We start from the raw sequence: 20193 nt of genomic DNA, 5'->3' as shown, positions 1-20193 counted from the left end.
GAAAATTTGATCAAGATCGGTCTGGTGTTCAAGCGGTACGAAATCACAAAGTAGCCTTCCTTTTTAAATATATAGATAGGCAATTTCTATATCCTAATTTCCCATCTTTTATTCCTGAAGTGGCAAAAGTGAGGAAACGGTTGGACTGTTTAGAATTAACTTTTGAACATAATTTACACTTGGGTTGACTTGTGCTTTTATCATGACACTTTATCGAAATGCACAACCTAACGGGAAATAAATTTTCCGTAAAAAAATAACGGCTGCAGAGCTTGAAATGAATTTTTTAAACATAGTTAGCACTTGGAAATAAAATGAAATGAAATCTTTAAGTTTTACGTCCCACGGTTATGCCGGTTAGGCTAAAGGAGACCGGTGATGATAAGAAATGAATGAAATGGTGGAAAGAAGAAAGCGGTAGGAAACGGGAGAACTCCGAGAAAACCCACGAGCACGGTGTTTGTCCACCACAAAGTCCACACGGCGCGAGCTGAGATCGAACAAAGGACCCCAAGCACCGGAGGTGAAGGCTCTACCACTGAGCCACCGCGCCCCTATAGTTAGCACTTGGATCGAGCTGGGTTTCATCATTTAATTTCCATTCAAATACGCATTCTAAGGGAAAACAGGAAGAAATTTCAAATATATATTACCAACTAACTAACTAACTAACTCTATGGCCTATGGAACCCGGAGGTTCAGTGCCGCGTTCACAAAAGCTCTCCACTGACTTCTATCCTTAGCTAATTGCATCGAGTTTCTACTTTGTATTCCTATCTCTGCGAGATCCATCTTAATATTATCCTCCCATCTGCGCCTAGGTCTTCCTAATGGTCGTTTTCCTATGGGTCTACAGTCAAGACTTTGAAAGCGTTTCTACTTTCTTCCATTCTAGCTACATGACCTGCCCACCTAAGCCTCCTAGACTTGACGACCCTAACAATGTTGGGTAAACCGTATAAACTATATAGTTCCTCGTTATGAAGCTTCCGCCATTCCCCATTCTCGTTCCTCTTGGGTCCGAATATTCTTCTCAGGATCCTGTTCTCAAATACTTTCAGTCTATGTTCTTCCCTCAGAGTAAGCGACCATGTTTCGCAACCATACAGAACAACAGGCATGATTATCGTTTTATATATTTTAAGCTTCAAATTTCTCGACAGAATTCGCGACGACAAGAGATTTTGAACCGAATAGTAACACGAATTCCCTGCTTTTAGTCGACATTTAATTTCTTCGTGAATATGATTTTCGTCTGTTAATATTGATCCTAAATATTTGAAAGTATCAACTTTATCAAAAGTATTATTTAATATTTTAACGCATCCAGAATTTGCCGTATTACGGTCTCGACCTTTCAAATATTTTCCATAAATCAATCTTCTCGTGCAAAAAACAAACATTTCAGCTATTTGTTAGCAAATCTGAATTTATAGAAGCGAAAGACACTAAGATTTACTTATTCTTACTTACCTAACTGACTAAGAGCATTAGCACCCTGGTACGTGGTTCCTATTAAGCCAAGAACATAGACACCAGTTACCCGAACTGAATAAACACCAGCGTTCTCTGCTATATTAACAATATCACTCAAGAGACCTTCTTCAGTAAGCACGGACATGCCTGCTGCAGATGTCGACATATGCCCCACAGCCCACAATGCTGCTTTCAAGTCTAGAATCTCTTCTTCAGTGTTACACTGTTGAATGTGAACAATCTAAAATGAAAAGAAAGAAAAAACAGTTCTTCAATAAAAAAAAAATGTATAAATACGTGAAATACATTAACACACAAAGACTGAGAAAGTAACTGGACTGGATCGGGACTCAACGTGAAATACACATTTCTTTTACATTTACGTGTTCCTGGCAAAGAAAACACAAACACGGTTACAAATTATGAAACAGTCGGACCTCACTGTATCTTCTGTATGTGAAAAATCAAAGAATGCAATGGTGCGACTAAGCTGAGAATGAAACCAGGAAAATAGTATTACTGGGCTAGCCACTATGCTACCCAATTCGCTGCAAGACCACTATCTTTTTTAACTGCTATTACTTGAGGTCATTCACGACTTCCTGCTATACTGGATAACTCAATGTACCTATGAGGGTCATCAATGAAATAAGATGCAGTGTTACGTGTACACCTCGTGAAGAAATTTAGTTTGTATGACGTGATATTTTCTCAATTAATATTCAAACCGGATGTGGTATCCTATCACTTATGGTTCTAGTGGAATATTCAAACCGGATGTGGTATATCCTATCACTTACGGTTCTAGTGGAATATTCAAACCGGATGTGGTATATTCTATCCCTTACGGTTCTAGTGGAGAAAACGTGTAGATGGAAAACGCTCTTGGAGTGCTGAACTGATTGCAGAGTACTGCTTCTCGCTATCTATTGCTGTTTTCACTCTACAGTGATCAACGTTAAAACCAGAAATGGTTAATTTCTGCCACTTCCGGTTTTAATAGTGAGTTTAAGACACGCACGTAGCCAGAATTTCGTAATTGAAGGAGTCCGTGACATAAAATACTGTGGTCACATCAGGTGCTCGATCAATTTAAACTATTTTACTGGCAACATTTGTTAGGACAATAAAATGAGGAAATCTCACGTAAAACAATATTTAAAAAAGTATTGAAAAAGATTTTACAATATCTAAGTTCCTTCCTCTGTTCATTCAAATATAACAATTTTCCTTTCAGTATGACCTCAACTATTATAAAAAGTACATATCCATTATTAGGAAGTACATATCCAATGTCTTGTAAAATATTTTACAATATCTGCGTTCCTTTCTCCGTTGAATCAAATGTTAACAGAATTTCTTTCCACATAACTTTTTGTTTTTATTATTCCGTCAAATGGCAAGTTAAAGTCTACCACTGGGATCCCAAGAGCAAGCAGAAGGCGACTATTTTTCTCTGGGATTTCTTCGCTGCCCACAATGTGGCGACGGTGCATAGACCTGCATGGGGACTACGTCGAAAAACATTGATACTAGGTGAGCCTATCTGCATTAATTCCTGTCTACGTAGATCACTTATTGGACGCCCCTCGTATGATAGTGATTAAATATGTATGACGAACACAATGAAAATAGAGCAAGCTATGTAGTTCTGCGCCGTGAATCGTTTCTGTACATCATTTGTGTTTCACACTAAAACAGACTTTTTCATTGATAACCCTCGTATTAGTGAATATCTGTAACAGGTAAACTAAACATTATGTATGAAATTAAGGAACTAGATTTCTTTGTAACACGTCATTGATGGACGGAGTAAGAATTAGTGGAATGAACAGCGCAATGGTTGGTGAACATGTACGGTAATCCGGAGACCATGGTTTGATTCTCGGTCCAATCGCAGTTTTTCCACTATGAATTTCCACCGAATTCACACACGGAGAACAAAAGAATGTCATACCTTCAATATTTCAGCTGAAAATTATTATCAACCTTCAAACGATTAGGAGATGTTTTAAAACTTTTCCGAAGATTAGTAGAGAACGAAGATGTATTTTGGTTAAGTTTGATCTGTTTGTACCTCTGACAGCTATTTACTTTAATAATACACAAATAGTGAAAAAAAAATGCACGAGTACAGCTGTCCATTGTGTTCTTTGGTGACCTTAAAATTGAAAGCATCAATACCTTCACGGATAGTACAATAAGTCTCATCTTGCAGAAGTTGTGCTGGAACTTTCTAAGATCCGCCTGGCCTCTATAGACAACCATTTTGTGGTGCAAATTTCATCCGAATCGAACGATGTAGACTAAATCTTCATCAGTGCATTTGAATTACTACTAAAGCACATTAAAAAAGATACGAAAAAATGCACTCTCGCTAAATGGTTCATTAGACACGGGGGAAAAAAAAGTAAGGACAGAGAAAAGAATACAAAAATACCTGTGGAGCGTCTTCTAAGTGCGCGTCATATGCTTTAAAGCCGCTTTTCTCTTCAAGTTTCTTCTTTTCTGTTTCTTCCCTGACCTATGTCCCACGCTTTCCTACGCTAAGTCTGCCTATACGCCCAATATCTTATATATTCAATCTTTTTTGGTTATCTCTGTGTCAGGAATCATCTCTCGACGTTTGTTATATTAATTAAGTTAAACCAGCTATAATATACACGCCGCTTATTATTATTATTATTATTATTATTATTATTATTATTATTATTATTATTATTATGGGTTAGTTTAAACTAAGATTTCTCAACCTGGGGATCGCGAGGATAAATGGAAGAGAGAAATATAATTAGAATCTAATACCGGAAAATATTTTCAAATATTATTTTCAATTTTGTTCTGATAGGCATATTTTTATTTTTATACATACTGTTAAGAAGAACAAAAAATACGTCTACTAAACATTTTGAACAGGTGCAGAGTTGTTTAAAAATCAATTTAAATGAAAGAAGTACGATATTAAACTAATCAAAACTGCATATTGAAATACCAGAAAAATACAAATGCAACAAAACCTAAAACTATGTAAGTAATATAAACGAGAATTTATTATATTTTCAGTGCTGTGATATTCAAGGTAATAACAGAACCAAAACACTAATCCGCAATAGCTGTGTTGCGTATGTTGATAAATCAACAATGGACAAATTATTCTGTCGGCAATAAAAGGGACTGCTTTCGTTTAGGATTCTTTGTTTGTTGTTCTTTGCCGAATTGTACACGTATGTGTGTGAGCGAATAGTCTTTTTTCCAGGAAGCTGGTCACAATGAAGGTTTATTTTTGGTGTGGGGTTTCATTTGTTTTCTAAATTTTAAATGTAAACAAGTTGCTTTTTACAAGTTTTTGGTGATACTAAACACATACACAACAATGTATCGAATTCACAACAATATGATGCAACTCAAAGTAGCGGCCACGAAATAACTTTTTTAACAACTGTCCAAGTTTTTTTTTTTTATAACCAAATTAGAAATCCATTTATTTTTTATCGTATGATTCAAAATTAACAGAATTATGAAGTTTTAAGATTTTCAAACGGCCTCCATTTTGAAACAGTGCGACGGATAGGATTCGATATTTGTAATAGGAATGAACTGATCAAATTTGGTTTTAATCCATTCTCTTTTAGGGAAGTTATTGTATCCACTATATACAAGAAATAGATTCTACTATTATAGAAATAGATGAATACTTTGCAATAGGCATATTAAAAATCCCACACAAGCTTATAACAAACCAGAAATTATAAGGGGGTCGCTGGCAATAGGATGTGATAAACGGGGGTCGTGATAGGAATTAGGTTGAGAACCACTAGTTTAAACGTTTCAAGATAAATGGACCTTCCTATGTACTCCCATGCGCAATAAAAATTGCGCGTATACTGTAACTCACGATTTTTCGCAATTATTTCATTTTCTTATGTTTATGGGTAAAATTCAGTTATTAGTATGTGGAGATAATAGAAAGCAATCCATCTAAGGAGATATTTCCAAAAAATATAATAAAATAATAAAAATATAAGCAAAAAACAAAATTATGTTCGGTTTTCTGTATACTGGCAATAATGTTTTCGAGGGAATTTTTGGAGTAGCACAGCACGATTGTAGAGGGAATTACAGAATTGGTAACAGAACAGGGGGACAGTTGAATCAAGGAACAGGAAAGTGGAATAAAATATTGCATTCATTGGCTTAAATCTAGGGTGTAAATTGTCTGCCAAATATAAATTAGCTTCTGTAACTAAGATGTTGTCTGGAAATATATAAACAAAGAGAAAAACTGTTGTCTTAAGTTTGGAAGTGACATGCTCTATAGCCATGAGCATTTATTTCTTAAGAAAAAGATAAGCTACAAAAGAAAGTCTGTGTGGTCAAGTGGGTAGAGTGACGGATTAGTAATTCTTATACTGTTTAGACCCCAGATCGAATCCCACCCGATCCTGTTCAATGTTTTTTTCTTTACAAAACATTGTAGAAAGTGTATAATTTTTATGTTAATAAGAACCGAAACAATATAATAATGAAATAACTTTTTGTTTTTCTGATGACGTATTTATTCAGAATTAGCTTACTATTTATTACTAATAGCGATTGTTTTTAGTTTATGGTATGGTATGCTTAATCATTTCCTATCCGTTTTTTTTTTTTTTTTTTTTTTAACACAGCAGAAGTAACTTCAACTCACTGCGAGTGTGTCTGTAAAAAACAAAACAAGCGCGACCTGCAGCTTTACACACAGCGTGACGAACACAATCACAGCCATAGCTCGTTGTCTGTTCTAGTGTTTCTGTTTGTGTGTGTTCCTTTTTAGACTATTGACTCTCTCTCTCTCTCTCTCTCTCTCTCTCTCTCTCTCTCTCTCTCTCTCCTTTTGTTTCATATCAACAAGTGCAACAAATGCAAGTCTGTGTAAAAAAAATCAAGAATGCTTTCTTTAAACAAAACTAAATTTTACAGCTCTCTTTGTGAATAACACGAATGCTTCCAACGAATTATACAGTAGCGTGAAAAACTGATAATAAAATGATCTAACATGCATAAGCTTCTTTTTCTAGCGTGAGAACACATTAAACATAAAAAATTAAATTTTTGGGATTACAAATTATCACATTACGTGTCGGTGTAGGCCTATTCGTTTTCACATTTGAGCGACGAAAGAAGGAAGTGTGGTTATAGTTATAAAAACCGAATACCAAATTTCAATGAATTCAAGTTACATGGCTCCTACATATCGAAAAAATGATTTTTCGATGTCTGTCCATCTATTCGTCTCTCGGTTCGTCACGCTTTTACACGCACTCAAATACAGGCCATACTGTTCAACGTATCTGGACCGAATTCTAGACATAACGTTTTAATAACATACTATCTTTCAAATTTTATGTCCTTTGACATCTAAAAATAAGGGTAATTTACTGAAGGATTAAAATTTAAAACAATTCCATTTTCTCAAGTAAAAAAAGCTGTGACGATTTTATTTACTTTTTATAAATATATATTTTATTAACGAATCTCCACCGCATATGAATAATTTTTCTGAAAAAATATATATGGTGTAATTTACTGTATGCTATGCGTTCTTTTTGCAGAATTTTCTCAACCACATTTCATAAATAAACGTATCATTAATAACCTAACAAACAACTCGTTCGAAGGAGTAGCTTAATCTTAGGGTGAGCTTTACCCCGATAGTTTTCCCATTAACGCCTCAGGCAATTTTGTTCATATTTCGTAAAGAAATGTTTCATTAATAAACTAACATACAGCATAAATCGTTTATTCCGATAACTACAGAAGAAGTGGTTTTCTCAAGGGTTGAATTTTTTTGGACAATTTTCTCAGTAATAACTGACACAAACTTGTTCTAATTTCAGTAAAATATTTTCTGTAATAATCTTACAATATGGTATAACTCGCTTGTTCCGAAAAGAAAAATCCAAAAGAGATACTTTGACAGTGATTTTTTTCCCGACGATTTGCTTAAAAATTACTCGATATACTGTCAAAATTACAGATAGAAGAGTTTACCTTTGGGCGTAAGCTTTTCCCGATGACCTTCCTAAAAAACACTCAGGAGATGTTTGTTGTTTATATTTTATAAATACATGTGACATAAATAACCTAGCTATATGGTATAATTCCCTCATCCGGAAAAACTAGAAATGGTATATTACTTTCGACAGTAAGTTTTACCCTGCTATTTTCTCAAGAACGACTCAGGCGATTGTGTTCGTATTTCATAAATAAATGTTTTACGAAAACACTAACAATATAGCATAGCTCGTTTGTCCTGAAAAGATCCACAAGGGATAATTTATTCTTGGGGGTGACTTTTTTCATGATTTTCTCAGAAATTACTCAGACGCTTTTGCTTATAGTTCACATACAATTATATCCTTAATAATTCTAATATATGGATCGAGTTATTTCTAACGAAAATATGACCAATGGGTACTTTACTTTTGAGCCTTGTTACGAAATTATCGTAGAAACGTTGTTAATATTAGGTAGGTGCGACTGAAATGTCCAAACGATTATTGTCAATTCCAAAGGCCTTTGTTTTCGTCCGGCGGGAGCTCATGTGGTTCGGATTCTACGTTAATCAGTAGGTCCACGTCTCATATAGCCTCGCTGCTGAAAGGGACGTTAAACTCAAAATCACATCACACATCTTTGTTTTCGCCTTTGTTTTAAATGTCTCTGTTCATGAGCTCCTTAGTGGCTAAGCGGTTATCGTACGCGCCTTTGGCGTGGAAGACCCGGCGAGAGCTCACGTGCTTCGGAGTCCACGTTAATCAGTAGGCCGACGTCTCATATAGCTTCGTTTCTGAGCGAGACGTTAAACTCAAACTCAATGTCTTTGTTCATAAATGTTTTTGTGTATGGTTTTGCATATACGTGGCATGGACATTAAATTTTGATTTCTACGCCATATGTATCTAATTACATACACAGCTATAGAACGAACACAACAAACTTGGAATATCTACATTGTTTGCGTATGGAAAATAATCACGCTCTACTGCACAGGAGAGCCGTGTGTATGGAATTCCATACACATGGCAATCAACGTAATAAGAAATGTATAATAATAAGAATTAATAATAATAATAATAATAATAATAATAATAATAATAATAATAATAATAATAATAATAATAATAATAATAATAATAATAAACAGAAAACGATACGATCACTTACATAATTTATAAATATAAGTTAACATTTAATAAGCATATAACTGCAATTGAATTAAGTTGTTTTTCTCTCTCCCTGAACGCAACAGCCCTTATTGTGCTAAGGCGTAGAAGGGAACTTGTGGCACTCACGATTTGGGGCGGTGTGTGGTCACAACTTCGGATCCCTTTGTTGTTAGTCCTAGCTTTCCAGACGGATGCAGTTATTCGTCCAAGAGATGTGACGTAGAATATACAAGCAAATAGATTTTGTATTACTATTAAAGTAAATAATTATACTCATTCCCTCAATGTGATACTTGTGGTTGCCTAACCGTATACAGACAGCTGATCCATGGAAGAATCGTTGATAATAATAATAATAATAATAATAATAATAATAATAATAATAATAATAATAATAATAATAATAATAATAGAAGCTCGAAAAATATTCTTGCAAATAATAGGAAAAAGTTTGCGTCACACAGTTCACTTTGCTGGACACACCAGTGTGCCGCGTTATACCGATTGTGGCACACTGGAATATAGGGTATGTTTTTATTATTATTATTTTTTTCCAACTATTCCAACTGCTTCAATTGAAATGGATCTATAATAATAAGAGAGTGAATTTAGTCTTCTTATCCTTCGATTTAGAAATAAGGTTCGCGAGAATTTCATAAAAGAATAATATACTCAGAATTGTATATAGTAGTTTGTTTTATTCGAAATTACATACTTCCTACAACTGTTTTTTGATTGAAATGATTTGAAATGAAATCTTTAAGTTTTACGTCCCACGATTATGCCGGATAGGCTAAAGGAGACAGTGATGATAAGAAATGAATGAAATGATCGAGCGAAGAAAGTGGGATAAAACGGGAAAACCTCGAGAAAACCCACGCACAGTGTTTGTCCAGCACAAGGTTCACTTGGCGCGAGCATAGATCGAACCAAGGACTCCATGCACCAGAGGTGAACGCTCTACCACTGAAACACCGTGGCTCTGAAATTACTTAAAGGAGAAAGGGACTACTTTATGAAAACTTGATGACGAACACATTTGTTAAAAAATACCAGCTTTTCGTGAAATATTGCTTATAGACAGGGGCGGATTAAGGCTTTTGGGGACCTAGAACCGACTGTTTTAAGGGGGCCCTATGTTAAGAATAGTTCCAGTGCATAAATTTTCTTTTCTGCCTTCCACAGCCTCATAAGCTTATGGAACTACCGAGAACTATGCTGTAATATTTGAATGTGCTCCAAGTTTAGAATAATTAGTTTAGTTAAATTCATTATTAACAATTAAATAATTGCATTCATTATTAACAGGTAAATGCTGCTGATAGAAAGACTTAAATCTAGCGATACCGCGAGCGTAACGAGCGGGAAAAAAAAGTAGCATCGGTCTGAAGCCTATAATATAATAAGTTGATTACTATATTTTAGTATTAAACAGAGGGATTTTAAAGGGCCCCCTGAGCTTGGGGCCCCGAAGCCTGGGCTCCATTGGCTCCGCCCTTAATCCGCTAATGCCTATAGATTATAAATTAAAGGGGCCGGGCCGGGTCCGTTCTAAAAATTCCGGCCCGTGCAGACCTCTAGCCCCTGTGTATATGCTATCTTTGAAAATACAGTAGAGTTTCGCTTATCCGACATGAAACAGGCAGGCAGAACGCCGGATAATATGGATGTATTAAGGAAAGACCTATTAAAAGTCAAACTATGATATAATTTTACATATTACGCATCTAATTATCATGTTTTGCAAGAAACAAATACAATGCATTGACTCAGTGACGTATCCAGCGTGAGGTCCTGGAAGCTGTCCCTTACCAAACCTCAAGCACTTTTTAATAAACCTACTTTTTCCCTTTTCAGGTTCTTTTATGTCAGATTACTTTGAGTCAATGTCCAAACTGTGGACAATGCGTTGTTGTTATAATTCTAACAAGTAACACTTCCCAAGTGTAACACTCCGATTCTAACAAGTAACACTCCGATTTTGATAAAATTTGGCAGGTGGATACTACACATAAAATAAACAAATAAGTGCTTCTTTATTTTTTGCTGGAAAACGGTTTTAGGGGGAAAAAGCCCTCACCCAAAATTTTGAAAGTTGACGCCCGAAAGGCAAAAACAAGTGGGCCAAAGTGAACGAAATTGTGAACAGATATTGCGGACATAAAATTAGGAAATACGTGTTTTGTATTTTCCTGGAAAAAACGGTTAGGTGGGGCACAGACCCCTCCAAACCTTTGATCATGAAATATCAAAAGTGCTAATAACAGTATGCCAAAAGTGCCTAAATTTACACGAAGAATTGGAACAAAACTTTGTGTTAGTACAATAAGCAAAAAATAAACAAATACGGCTTTTTTATTTCCTGCGAAAAAATGGTTTTAGGGGGCAAAAGGTCCCACCCAGAATTTTGAAATTGGACGCAAGAAAGGCAAGAAGAAATGGACCGAACTGAATGAAATTGTTCACAAATGTTGTAGAGGTAAGATGAGGGAATACGTGCTTCGTATTTTCCTGAAAAGAAAAAAAACTGTTGAGTGGACCGAGGCGTTGAGTGTCGGAAGGAGAGGACCGAAGCGAATGAAATTGTCTGTAGATATTGGATATGAAAAATAAAGCTTCTCGTGTTTCACAAGCATCTCCATCAGATTTCTTCAAATTTGGCAGATCAACAACAAGCACAAACAGTTAGCGTATTTTGTAGTATATCACGAGGCAACTTTAACCCTTATAATGTTTTTCCGCATAAACAAAAACACGTGCCGATTAATTTCCTGTTTGTTGTTGATGTGCCAAAATTGATAGGGACATCTTAAAAACACGAAAGTCCTTATTTTACATACAGTCTATACAAAATCTACACACATTTTCATTTGCTTCGGGTTTTTTTTTTTTTTTTTTTTTTTTTTTTTTTTTTTTTTTTTTTTTTTTTTTTTTTTTTTAGGGGCTCTAGGCCCCAACACTGTTTTGTCGTACAAATTAAAACGCATTTCATTTATTGTTTTGCAAATTGTCCCTATACGAAGTTTCGTTGCAATTCTCCATACTCTTTAGGAACTTCTGACGTATACTTATTTGCACTTTTAATATTTCGTAATCAACAGCTTAGAAGGTCCGTTCCCCACTCAACCGCTTTTTTTCCAGGAAAATACGAAACACAATTACCTCAATTTACGTCTAGAATATCTATGCACGATTTCAAAATTTTGGGTGGGGAATTCTGTCCCCTAAAACCATTTTTTCGCAGAAAATAAACCCGTATTCGTTTGTTTTTTGCGTATTGTCCCTACACAAGGTGTCGTTCAAATTCTTCATGTTCTTTAAGCACTTCTGACATACTATTATTAGCACTTTTGATATTTCACGATCAAAGTTTTGGAGGGGTGTATGTCCCACCCAAACGTTTTTCTTTTTTTTGCAGGAAAATACGGAACCCGTATTCCCTCATTTTTCGTCTGCAATATCTTTGCACAATTTCATTCATTTCGGTTCACTTTTTCTTGCCTTTCGGGCGTCAACTTGCAAAATTTTGGATGGGGGCTTTTGTCCCCTAAAACCATTTTTCCGCAGAAAATAAAAACACAGGTATTCGTTTAGTTTTTGCGTATTGTCCATACACAAAGTGTCGCTGGAATTCTTCGTCCCTTTACACACATCAGACATATTGTTACTAGCACTTTTGATATTTCATGATCAAAGGTTTGGAGGGGTCTGTGCCCCACCTAACCGTTTTTCCAGGAAAATAAAAAAACACGTATTCCTTCATTTTACGTCTGCCATATCTGTGCACAATTTCGTTCACTTTGGTCCACTTTTTTTTTTTTTTCTTGTCTTTCGGGCGTTAACTTTCAAAATTTTGGGTGAGGGCTTTTGCCCCCTAAAACCGATTTTCCGCAGAAAATTAAAAAAAAAAACATGTATTCGTTTATTTTATGTGTAGTATCTGCCTGTCAAATTTTATCAAAATCGGAGTGTTACACTTGGGAAGTGTTACTTGTAAGAATATACCGTAATGCCATTGATACCAGGTGGAATTAAAGAACACTTTTAAATGGGATTACAATTTCGTTTCCGTTCTGTTTATAACATTACTGTATTAGAACGATACACTCATTGCCATTTGCTATTTTTGTTATGTGATATACGTAGCAGACAGTTTTCCTTACATGTCTCTAGAAAATATTTTTTTGATTTCGTTTGTGTTAGAATGCAGTTTGACCGGTTCATAAATGAAAAGTAAGAAATGTTTAAGAGAAATACAAAACTATTGCATTATTATTATTATTATTATTATTATTATTATTATTATTATTATTATTATTATTATTATTATTATTATTATTGATATTTTTGAAACATTAGAATTACGTGCTTACGAGCTTTCGTGTCGGACCCCCTCCGAAAAGTAAAGCTGGATATGTGCCTGCACTGAATGATAGACGTATGAGTCAAGGTATAAACGGGCGTGCTAGGCGATCGAGTCCGGAGCATCAAAAACAGAATAAGACCACAACTTGCAGTTTTCCTTGCCGATTGATGCTGCTTTTTACCTGCTATGATATGTCGGATAATAATGTGAAATAAACGAAGGTCAAGACCATGGCGTATTGGTGTTTCATGCACCTAGACCTGTAAAATATTTGTGCCGAAAACATTTTTCATCCACTAGCTAAATTTGTGGGTATGATCGCACATCTTGCCTTATAAAGTATAGTCTTATAAAGAATATATATAGCATGCTAAAAACCTAAAGACCAAATTCAATGATTTTCTATAGTTTTCTTTTTTAATGACGGGAAACTTGTTTATTTCATCACGATAAATCACGTTTGATACTAAGATGTCTGTTTCTGTCTATATATATTTTTCATACTTTATTGGAGACAAATTTGTTTTTTTTTTTTTTTTTTTTTTTTTTTTCAAGAAAAGAGGATGATAAAAGAAGCTATATAACAACATAAACTGAAAGCAATGGCTATTACTAATAGTACACTAATTCTAAATAAATACGTCATCAGAGGAAACAAAAAGTTATTTCTTTATTGTATTGTTTCAGTTTTTATTAACATACAAATTATACACTTCTATAATGTTTCGTAAAAAAAAAAAAAAACTGAACAGGATCGGATGAGATTCGATCTGGGGTCAAAAAAGTATAAGAATAACTAGTCCGTCACTCTACCCACTTGACCACACAGACTTTCTTTTGTTGCTTATCTTTTTTTTAAGAAATAAATTTTCATGGCTATAGAGCATGTCACTTCCAAACTTAAGACAACAGTTTTTCTCTTTGTTTATATATTTCCAGACAACATCTTGGTTATAGAAGCTAATCTATATTTGGCAGACAATTTACACCCTAGATTTAAGCCAATAAATGCAATATTTTATTCCACTTTCCTGTTCCTTGATTCAACTGTCCCCCTGTTCTGTTACCAATTCTGTAATTCCCTCTACAATCGTGCTGTGCTGCTCCAAAAATTCCCTCGAAAACATTATTGCCAGTATACAGAAAACCGAACATAATTTTGTTTTTTGCTTATATTTTTATTATTTTATTATATTTTTTGGAAATATCTCCTTAGATGGATTGCTTTCTATTATCTCCACATACTAATAACTGAATTTTACCCATAAACATAAGGAAAATGAAATAATTGCGAACAATCGTGATTTACAATATACGCGCAATTTTTTTTTTGCGCATGGGAGTACATGGTATAACTTCTTTCCTCTTTCGTTTTTACATAATTTCGAGAATATTCCCTTTGATTTAGAATATGCTAATCCTTTGCGTATATTTTTACTACGGATGGCCAAAACCGGGTCTGAACGGATTCGGTTCTAGAAGATCCGGATCCGGAACCGGTTTTTCGGATCCAGGTCTGGAATCGGTTCTTCAGATCCAGGTCTGGAACCGGTTCCCAAGATCCAGTTCTGGAACCGGGTTTTCGGATCTAGGTTTGGAACCGGTTCCGGAACCAGTCTGGAACCGGTTCTCAAAAACCGGATCTCCGAGAATCGGTTCTTCGCGGAACCGGAACTTTGTGGCCATCCCTAATTCTTACTCACTACTGCCTAAGAGCCTACCTGGAAGAGTCTTTCAATTTTCCCCTCTTTCATAAGCAATTCGAACCCTCGCTGATGCTGAACCAGTTGGCCATACAAATGTGGGGGCACATACACATCCTTGACAACATGCTTCGAACTGCTACTCCGTTGACGATAGCTGCCGTCGTCTCCGCGCTGATACTGAGTTAATGCATCGTGGATGTCTGCTTCCACTATACGGACATACCTAAATAGTAATAATAACAATAGTATTGAAAGTATTGATTAATAGATTAGTTATAGTTCAATGAGATAGTCAGTAGAAAGACTATTTGCTCCCGTCAGAGTAAATGCTGTAAATTAAAAATTCAAAATGAAACTTCTAAAAAATTGTAGTTCAAGTAGAAGTTCTACAAATTAAGAGCCTATCTTTATCATACGGGCGGTTAACATCATGCACTAAATAGAAGCGAGTGAGATAAGAGTGTCTTGACACGGAAGCGCACAAGGTATTGAATCTAAAGCAAGATATTGATTCCGTGCGCATGAAAGTTGGGATCCGATCGGACCTACGTGTTTTTTTTATATATATATATATATATATATATATATTTTTATGACCAACGGGATAAATTACAGTTGAACTGGCAACTCTGTTTGAAAGTCATTTGTTCATTATTACTATGTGCGCAAGAAAAGGTGGCTTCTGATAGTTGGGTGGAGCACGTGGAGAATTGGAGGCGCTGTTGCCAGAGGTTTCGTAACAGAGACAACAGCTCTGGCTACAAACTTAAGACGTTTAACAAGTCGTCTCAACTACCGACAACAGCATGATCAGTGACGTTCGTTGCCTAGAAACAGCGTCAAAGAATACCGCTGTGATTGGCTAACAATCCTCCCTCTCATTTTGTTGACAAGATGTGCAGTTATCTGTCATAGGCCACATTTCAGTAATTCGATAGTATATGTGCAAGCTAGCTTTGTGTGAGAAGTGTGGATGTATTCATCTTGCTTTTAGTGCTAGTAAGTAGTTTCTTTGTGCAACAAAAAACGAAGAAATATGCGCAGAATTCGATCTCATTAGGAATAACATTATAGTAATCTAGAACTTCCTGAAAATTCAGCAAACGACGGGAAAACTGCCATCTTGTCAAAATAAATTAGAATAAATAATGAATCCAGTGTTAAACTTTTAACGTGTCATTGAAAAAGGCAACACGTAGGTCCGATTGACTCTACAAAAACAGTAGATACTTGTTACTTGATATTCAACGCTCCTAGCAGCGTTAGTCAGCTACATCTAACAACAAAACCTACAGCGTAAATCTCTCCCATATTATGTGCGATAGAAACATTACAGTTCCGTAACACTAGAGGGAGCACTTTACAATACAAGAAAACTCTAACAACTCGACGAATTAGAAATTGTGGGTCTGATCAGACCTAAAAGGACATTTTCTTAGACCACTTTAATAGGTCCGATCGGACCCACATGGCAGCTGTGTTAAGTTTTAATTATATTGTCAATATATATTACTGTAGAAATACACAAATTCCAATACCTAAACCTAAATATGGTTACGATATCTGAACAGATAAAATTGCATATAAATACATATTGTCAAGATATCAAGATATCCACTAATACAAATTTTAGAGCAACTTTACGAAACACCAACAAAGGACTATCTTATTGTTCAGAGCTACCTAGATTTTACCAGGCGTATAATAATAATAATAATAATAATAATAATAATAATAATAATAATAATAATAATGCAAAAATTTCCTTTACTTTCCTGCTATTGCATTTCCTTTTCCACAATGTATAATTTTATAAATCCTATTATTCCTCAATACTTTTCACCGGAGACGAAAACATGTATCTTCTTCCATAACACCAAACTTTTGGCAATATCACACTGATAAACTACAGATACATATATACAGACGACTCGAAGAATAACACGAATGTACAGGCAGCCATGCATACTGCAGCAATAAATAAATAAATAATGACAAATTGCCTTTCAACACATGTATCTTTGAAAGGAAAGGTTTGACAATACAAGCTCTATTGTATATAAAGCACGTCACGTGAAGAAGGTACGCAAATGCCCTGATGTACTAAACGTTTTAATTAGTATTATTACTCCAAACTGAAATAGAAGATCAACATGAAACAAGTATCAAAAACTACATTTTCTCAATTACAAACAAAATAACATCACAGTAAAATATATTTATGTCAAAGCTCACAGTAACATACGAGTATAGGATCCCACCAGTTGGCAACTGCAGGCACTCCAACCACTTTCAAACTTCCATGTATTATTTTTATTTTCACTTATTTATTTATTATTATTTATTTAACAACTGTTCACTGCACTATAGAAAAACTGATAAAACAATGAACGGAATACAGCAGAATGGGGCCAGGGAGATTTTACTGAACATATCACAAACAACATATATAAAATCCTGAGATAAACGTCGGAAAAAGGCGTTACATAATTCAGTTACTGATATTAAGACTACACACAAAAATTACCCTTCTGATTAGCCACTGAGAGTTGGAATTCATTGTAATAATTAATTAACTATTCATCTAAATAATGTTCCGTCGAATTTGTGCTTTATATTTTCTTCGATATTTTAAATGCATCACTAAGACATTTCTCAAGTCCACAAGGCTTAAGTCTTTCTTTATGCACAGTCTTCATATTGTTCTTGTATCTCAACAGTGGAAAAATAGAGAATATTGCGAATATATTTAATCGATGCTGGGGCAGGTATATAAAACAAAAAAAAAAATACTTTATTTGTTAGGTATGTATCAGCTTTTTCTTTACATTTTATGTAGCAAATTGCGATACAAATTTCAATTTGTATCACAATTTGTTAATTTTGTGTCGCATATTATGTACTATAATGAGTATTTATAAAATAATTATCGAGAGACAGAGTCCCTTTGGTCAGGATGTTTTATGAGTTAGGTTCGTGGCATCTCGCCAGGAGAAATCTTGGATATACTGCATGTTGCTTTGTACAGTCCGCAGCAAAAAACCTGCAACATGAGCATGTAAGTTTATAGTGAAACGACGAAGTCTTTTGCTCCAAAATAAGTGTGTAGGGGAGGACGTCGAGGTTTCTCCTGGCGTGATTCGTGCCACTTAGACGTTATGTTCATTCCCTGCGCTGTTAGGCATAGTTTCACAATAAACTTACATGCTCATGTTGCAGATTTTTTGCTGCGGACTGTACAAGGGGCGTAAATGGGCATCCGGCACATCAGTCAGTGTATCAGTACTTCAAATGAAAAGTGAGAGAGAAAGACGAGTGTATTATATTTTCGGCGCTCAAGAACATCGTTACTGTTTCAATGATTTACTGTTCGCACTTCTGCGTTTTATTAACTATAATATCCAAGCCCTATTCATGCCACACCATATATCGGCTAGGTCCAATATACGTAATTTGAACTTATTTTCTCTTCTGCTAATGCGCCTTTTCTTCAAGAGACATTTTTTATTACACACTCAGAAACAAGGATAAGTTGACCCGAAACATGAAAAGGTTTGAAGGATGACCCACTAGCAACAAACCAAACCGATAAAGGGAAACAAAGACTGAGTGGAAAACTGTTTTGTAACCCAACATCGAGACATTTTTTCTTGCTGCAACCGACCGTTCAAACAAAAAGTTTCTTGAAATAATAATAACATTTTTTCAGCTCATTCCTTACTTTAGTTTCCGTGGTAATAATGAAGGATGAAAAGATATATCGCAATTTGCGATACATTTTTCACTTGTATCGCATTTCCACGTTTTTGTAAGGCAAACTGCGATGCGATACCGCTTAAAAAACGCTGATATATATCGCCTGTTTATTTCAAGAGAAACATAACTCAAAATTCCTAACTTTTCAAGAGAAGCGTTTGAAAGTTTCCAAACGCGGTGGAAACTACTTAGCGCAAGAACGACACAAGTACTCTTTAGCGCCCAATTTTGGAGGCACATCTGTGAAATTTTTACCAGAGATAGACATCAAGATTAGCTTTCATTTTCTGCTCATAAGTCAACAAGGGCGATTTTTGAGTTATGTCACTCTTGAAATAAACAGGTGATATATATATATATATATATATATATATATGGTGATATATATATATGGGGAACTATGTGCGAAATAGGTAAGTGATTATTTGATCGATAATATATTGTCCTGGTAATGTATGACTGTAACAAGCTGTCAGCTGTTTGCAACCATTATATACACATTCATCTTTGTAAGTTATTTACCAGTATGGGCGAAATTTAATACGTAAGCTTGTCATCGCTGTGCCAAGATCACATTGAGCAGTCTTGGGTGTCCAAGTTTCACAGATGGTAAGCTTCGTAGTGAGCAAACAGATGTGAGGTTGTTTTTTTTTTTTTTTTTTTTTTTTTTTTTTTTTTTTTTTTTTAATGCGTCTTGGACAACGGCTTGTGGTGGAGGTTGTCAAGCATTTTCAGAAAGACAACTTATTCACGTTACTCGATATACACCATCATAAAACACTAACCAACTCCGGTTGAACACTTGCCAAGATGTGGCCGTGCTGTCAAAATGACCGACAGTCACAAGAGGCAACTGAAGATACTTGCTGAAAACTGTGTTGGGACAAATGGTCAGAAACTTGCTGGCAAAATTCATGTCTCCAGAAGAACAATTTCTCGCAATTTTCAGAAAATTGGTGTGAAATATCTCAAGCGTCAAAAGCACCCAAGTATAAAGAAGCAACTTGCTACAATAGTAGGAACGTGTAGAAAACTTCGTCGCGACAATTTGCATTGTAACTAATAATCACCATGGATGATGAAAAATGTTTTTCATTTGCCGGAGACGAAATGCCAGGAAACGGGTGGATATTATATTTCCTATATTATGGAGACTCCAGCTGTTGTACGCTACAAAATCAAGGAAAAATTTCAGAAGGAAGTACTGGTATGGGTGGCCATTTTACTAAAGGTTGTCATTCAACTATTCATCAATGGTCAAACAATCACAGTTAATATGGCTACCGAGATTGCTTCAATTCATTAACACATATCATCATGGTAAAACAACTAACTGGTTGACGGCGCACCCAGTCTTATTCGTACCATAGAACGCCAATAGGCACTCCCTATAGATCATTTCTGGTCTCTGCTGGCTACGTACGTCTATGATGGGAAGCCAAAACGGCACCTCAGCTCGCCCAAAATACGGTGAAGAGGGGACCTCATGCAGAATTGTAACACGAAAAAAATAACTGTCAACAGTGTCTCCACCATTGTGTTGGTATTTGAAATGAATAAGCATGTTTGCCCGGTAGTAGCGTCTTTCATTCTTTGTGGGTTAACTTTCGCCCATGCCCTTAGCTGTAAAAACTAGAAATTTCTAGCACGGTTGGAGAAAGCTCCGTCAGACCACTTCAAT

General features: G+C 35.4%; 1 protein-coding gene across 1 annotated transcript in view; it reads right to left on the bottom strand.

Moving 5' to 3' along the window:
• The window catches only part of rictor (rapamycin-insensitive companion of Tor), a 219451-nt gene that overhangs the window by 58601 nt on the left and 140657 nt on the right, over positions 1-20193 (bottom strand). Inside the window, exons 17-18 of the mRNA XM_081742104.1 lie at positions 14772-14979; positions 1474-1717 (exon numbers count right to left, since the gene is read on the bottom strand). Of these exons, the coding sequence (XP_081598230.1) occupies positions 1474-1717; positions 14772-14979 (452 nt within the window). The remainder of the gene's footprint in view (positions 1-1473; positions 1718-14771; positions 14980-20193) is intronic.

This window comes from Thermobia domestica, chromosome 16, assembly GCF_964235325.1.
Source record: "Thermobia domestica chromosome 16, izTheDome1.hap1.1, whole genome shotgun sequence".
Lineage (NCBI taxonomy): Eukaryota > Metazoa > Arthropoda > Insecta > Zygentoma > Lepismatidae > Thermobia > Thermobia domestica.
Note: the sequence above shows the minus strand (reverse complement) of the source record. Positions and strands in the feature narration are given on the sequence as shown.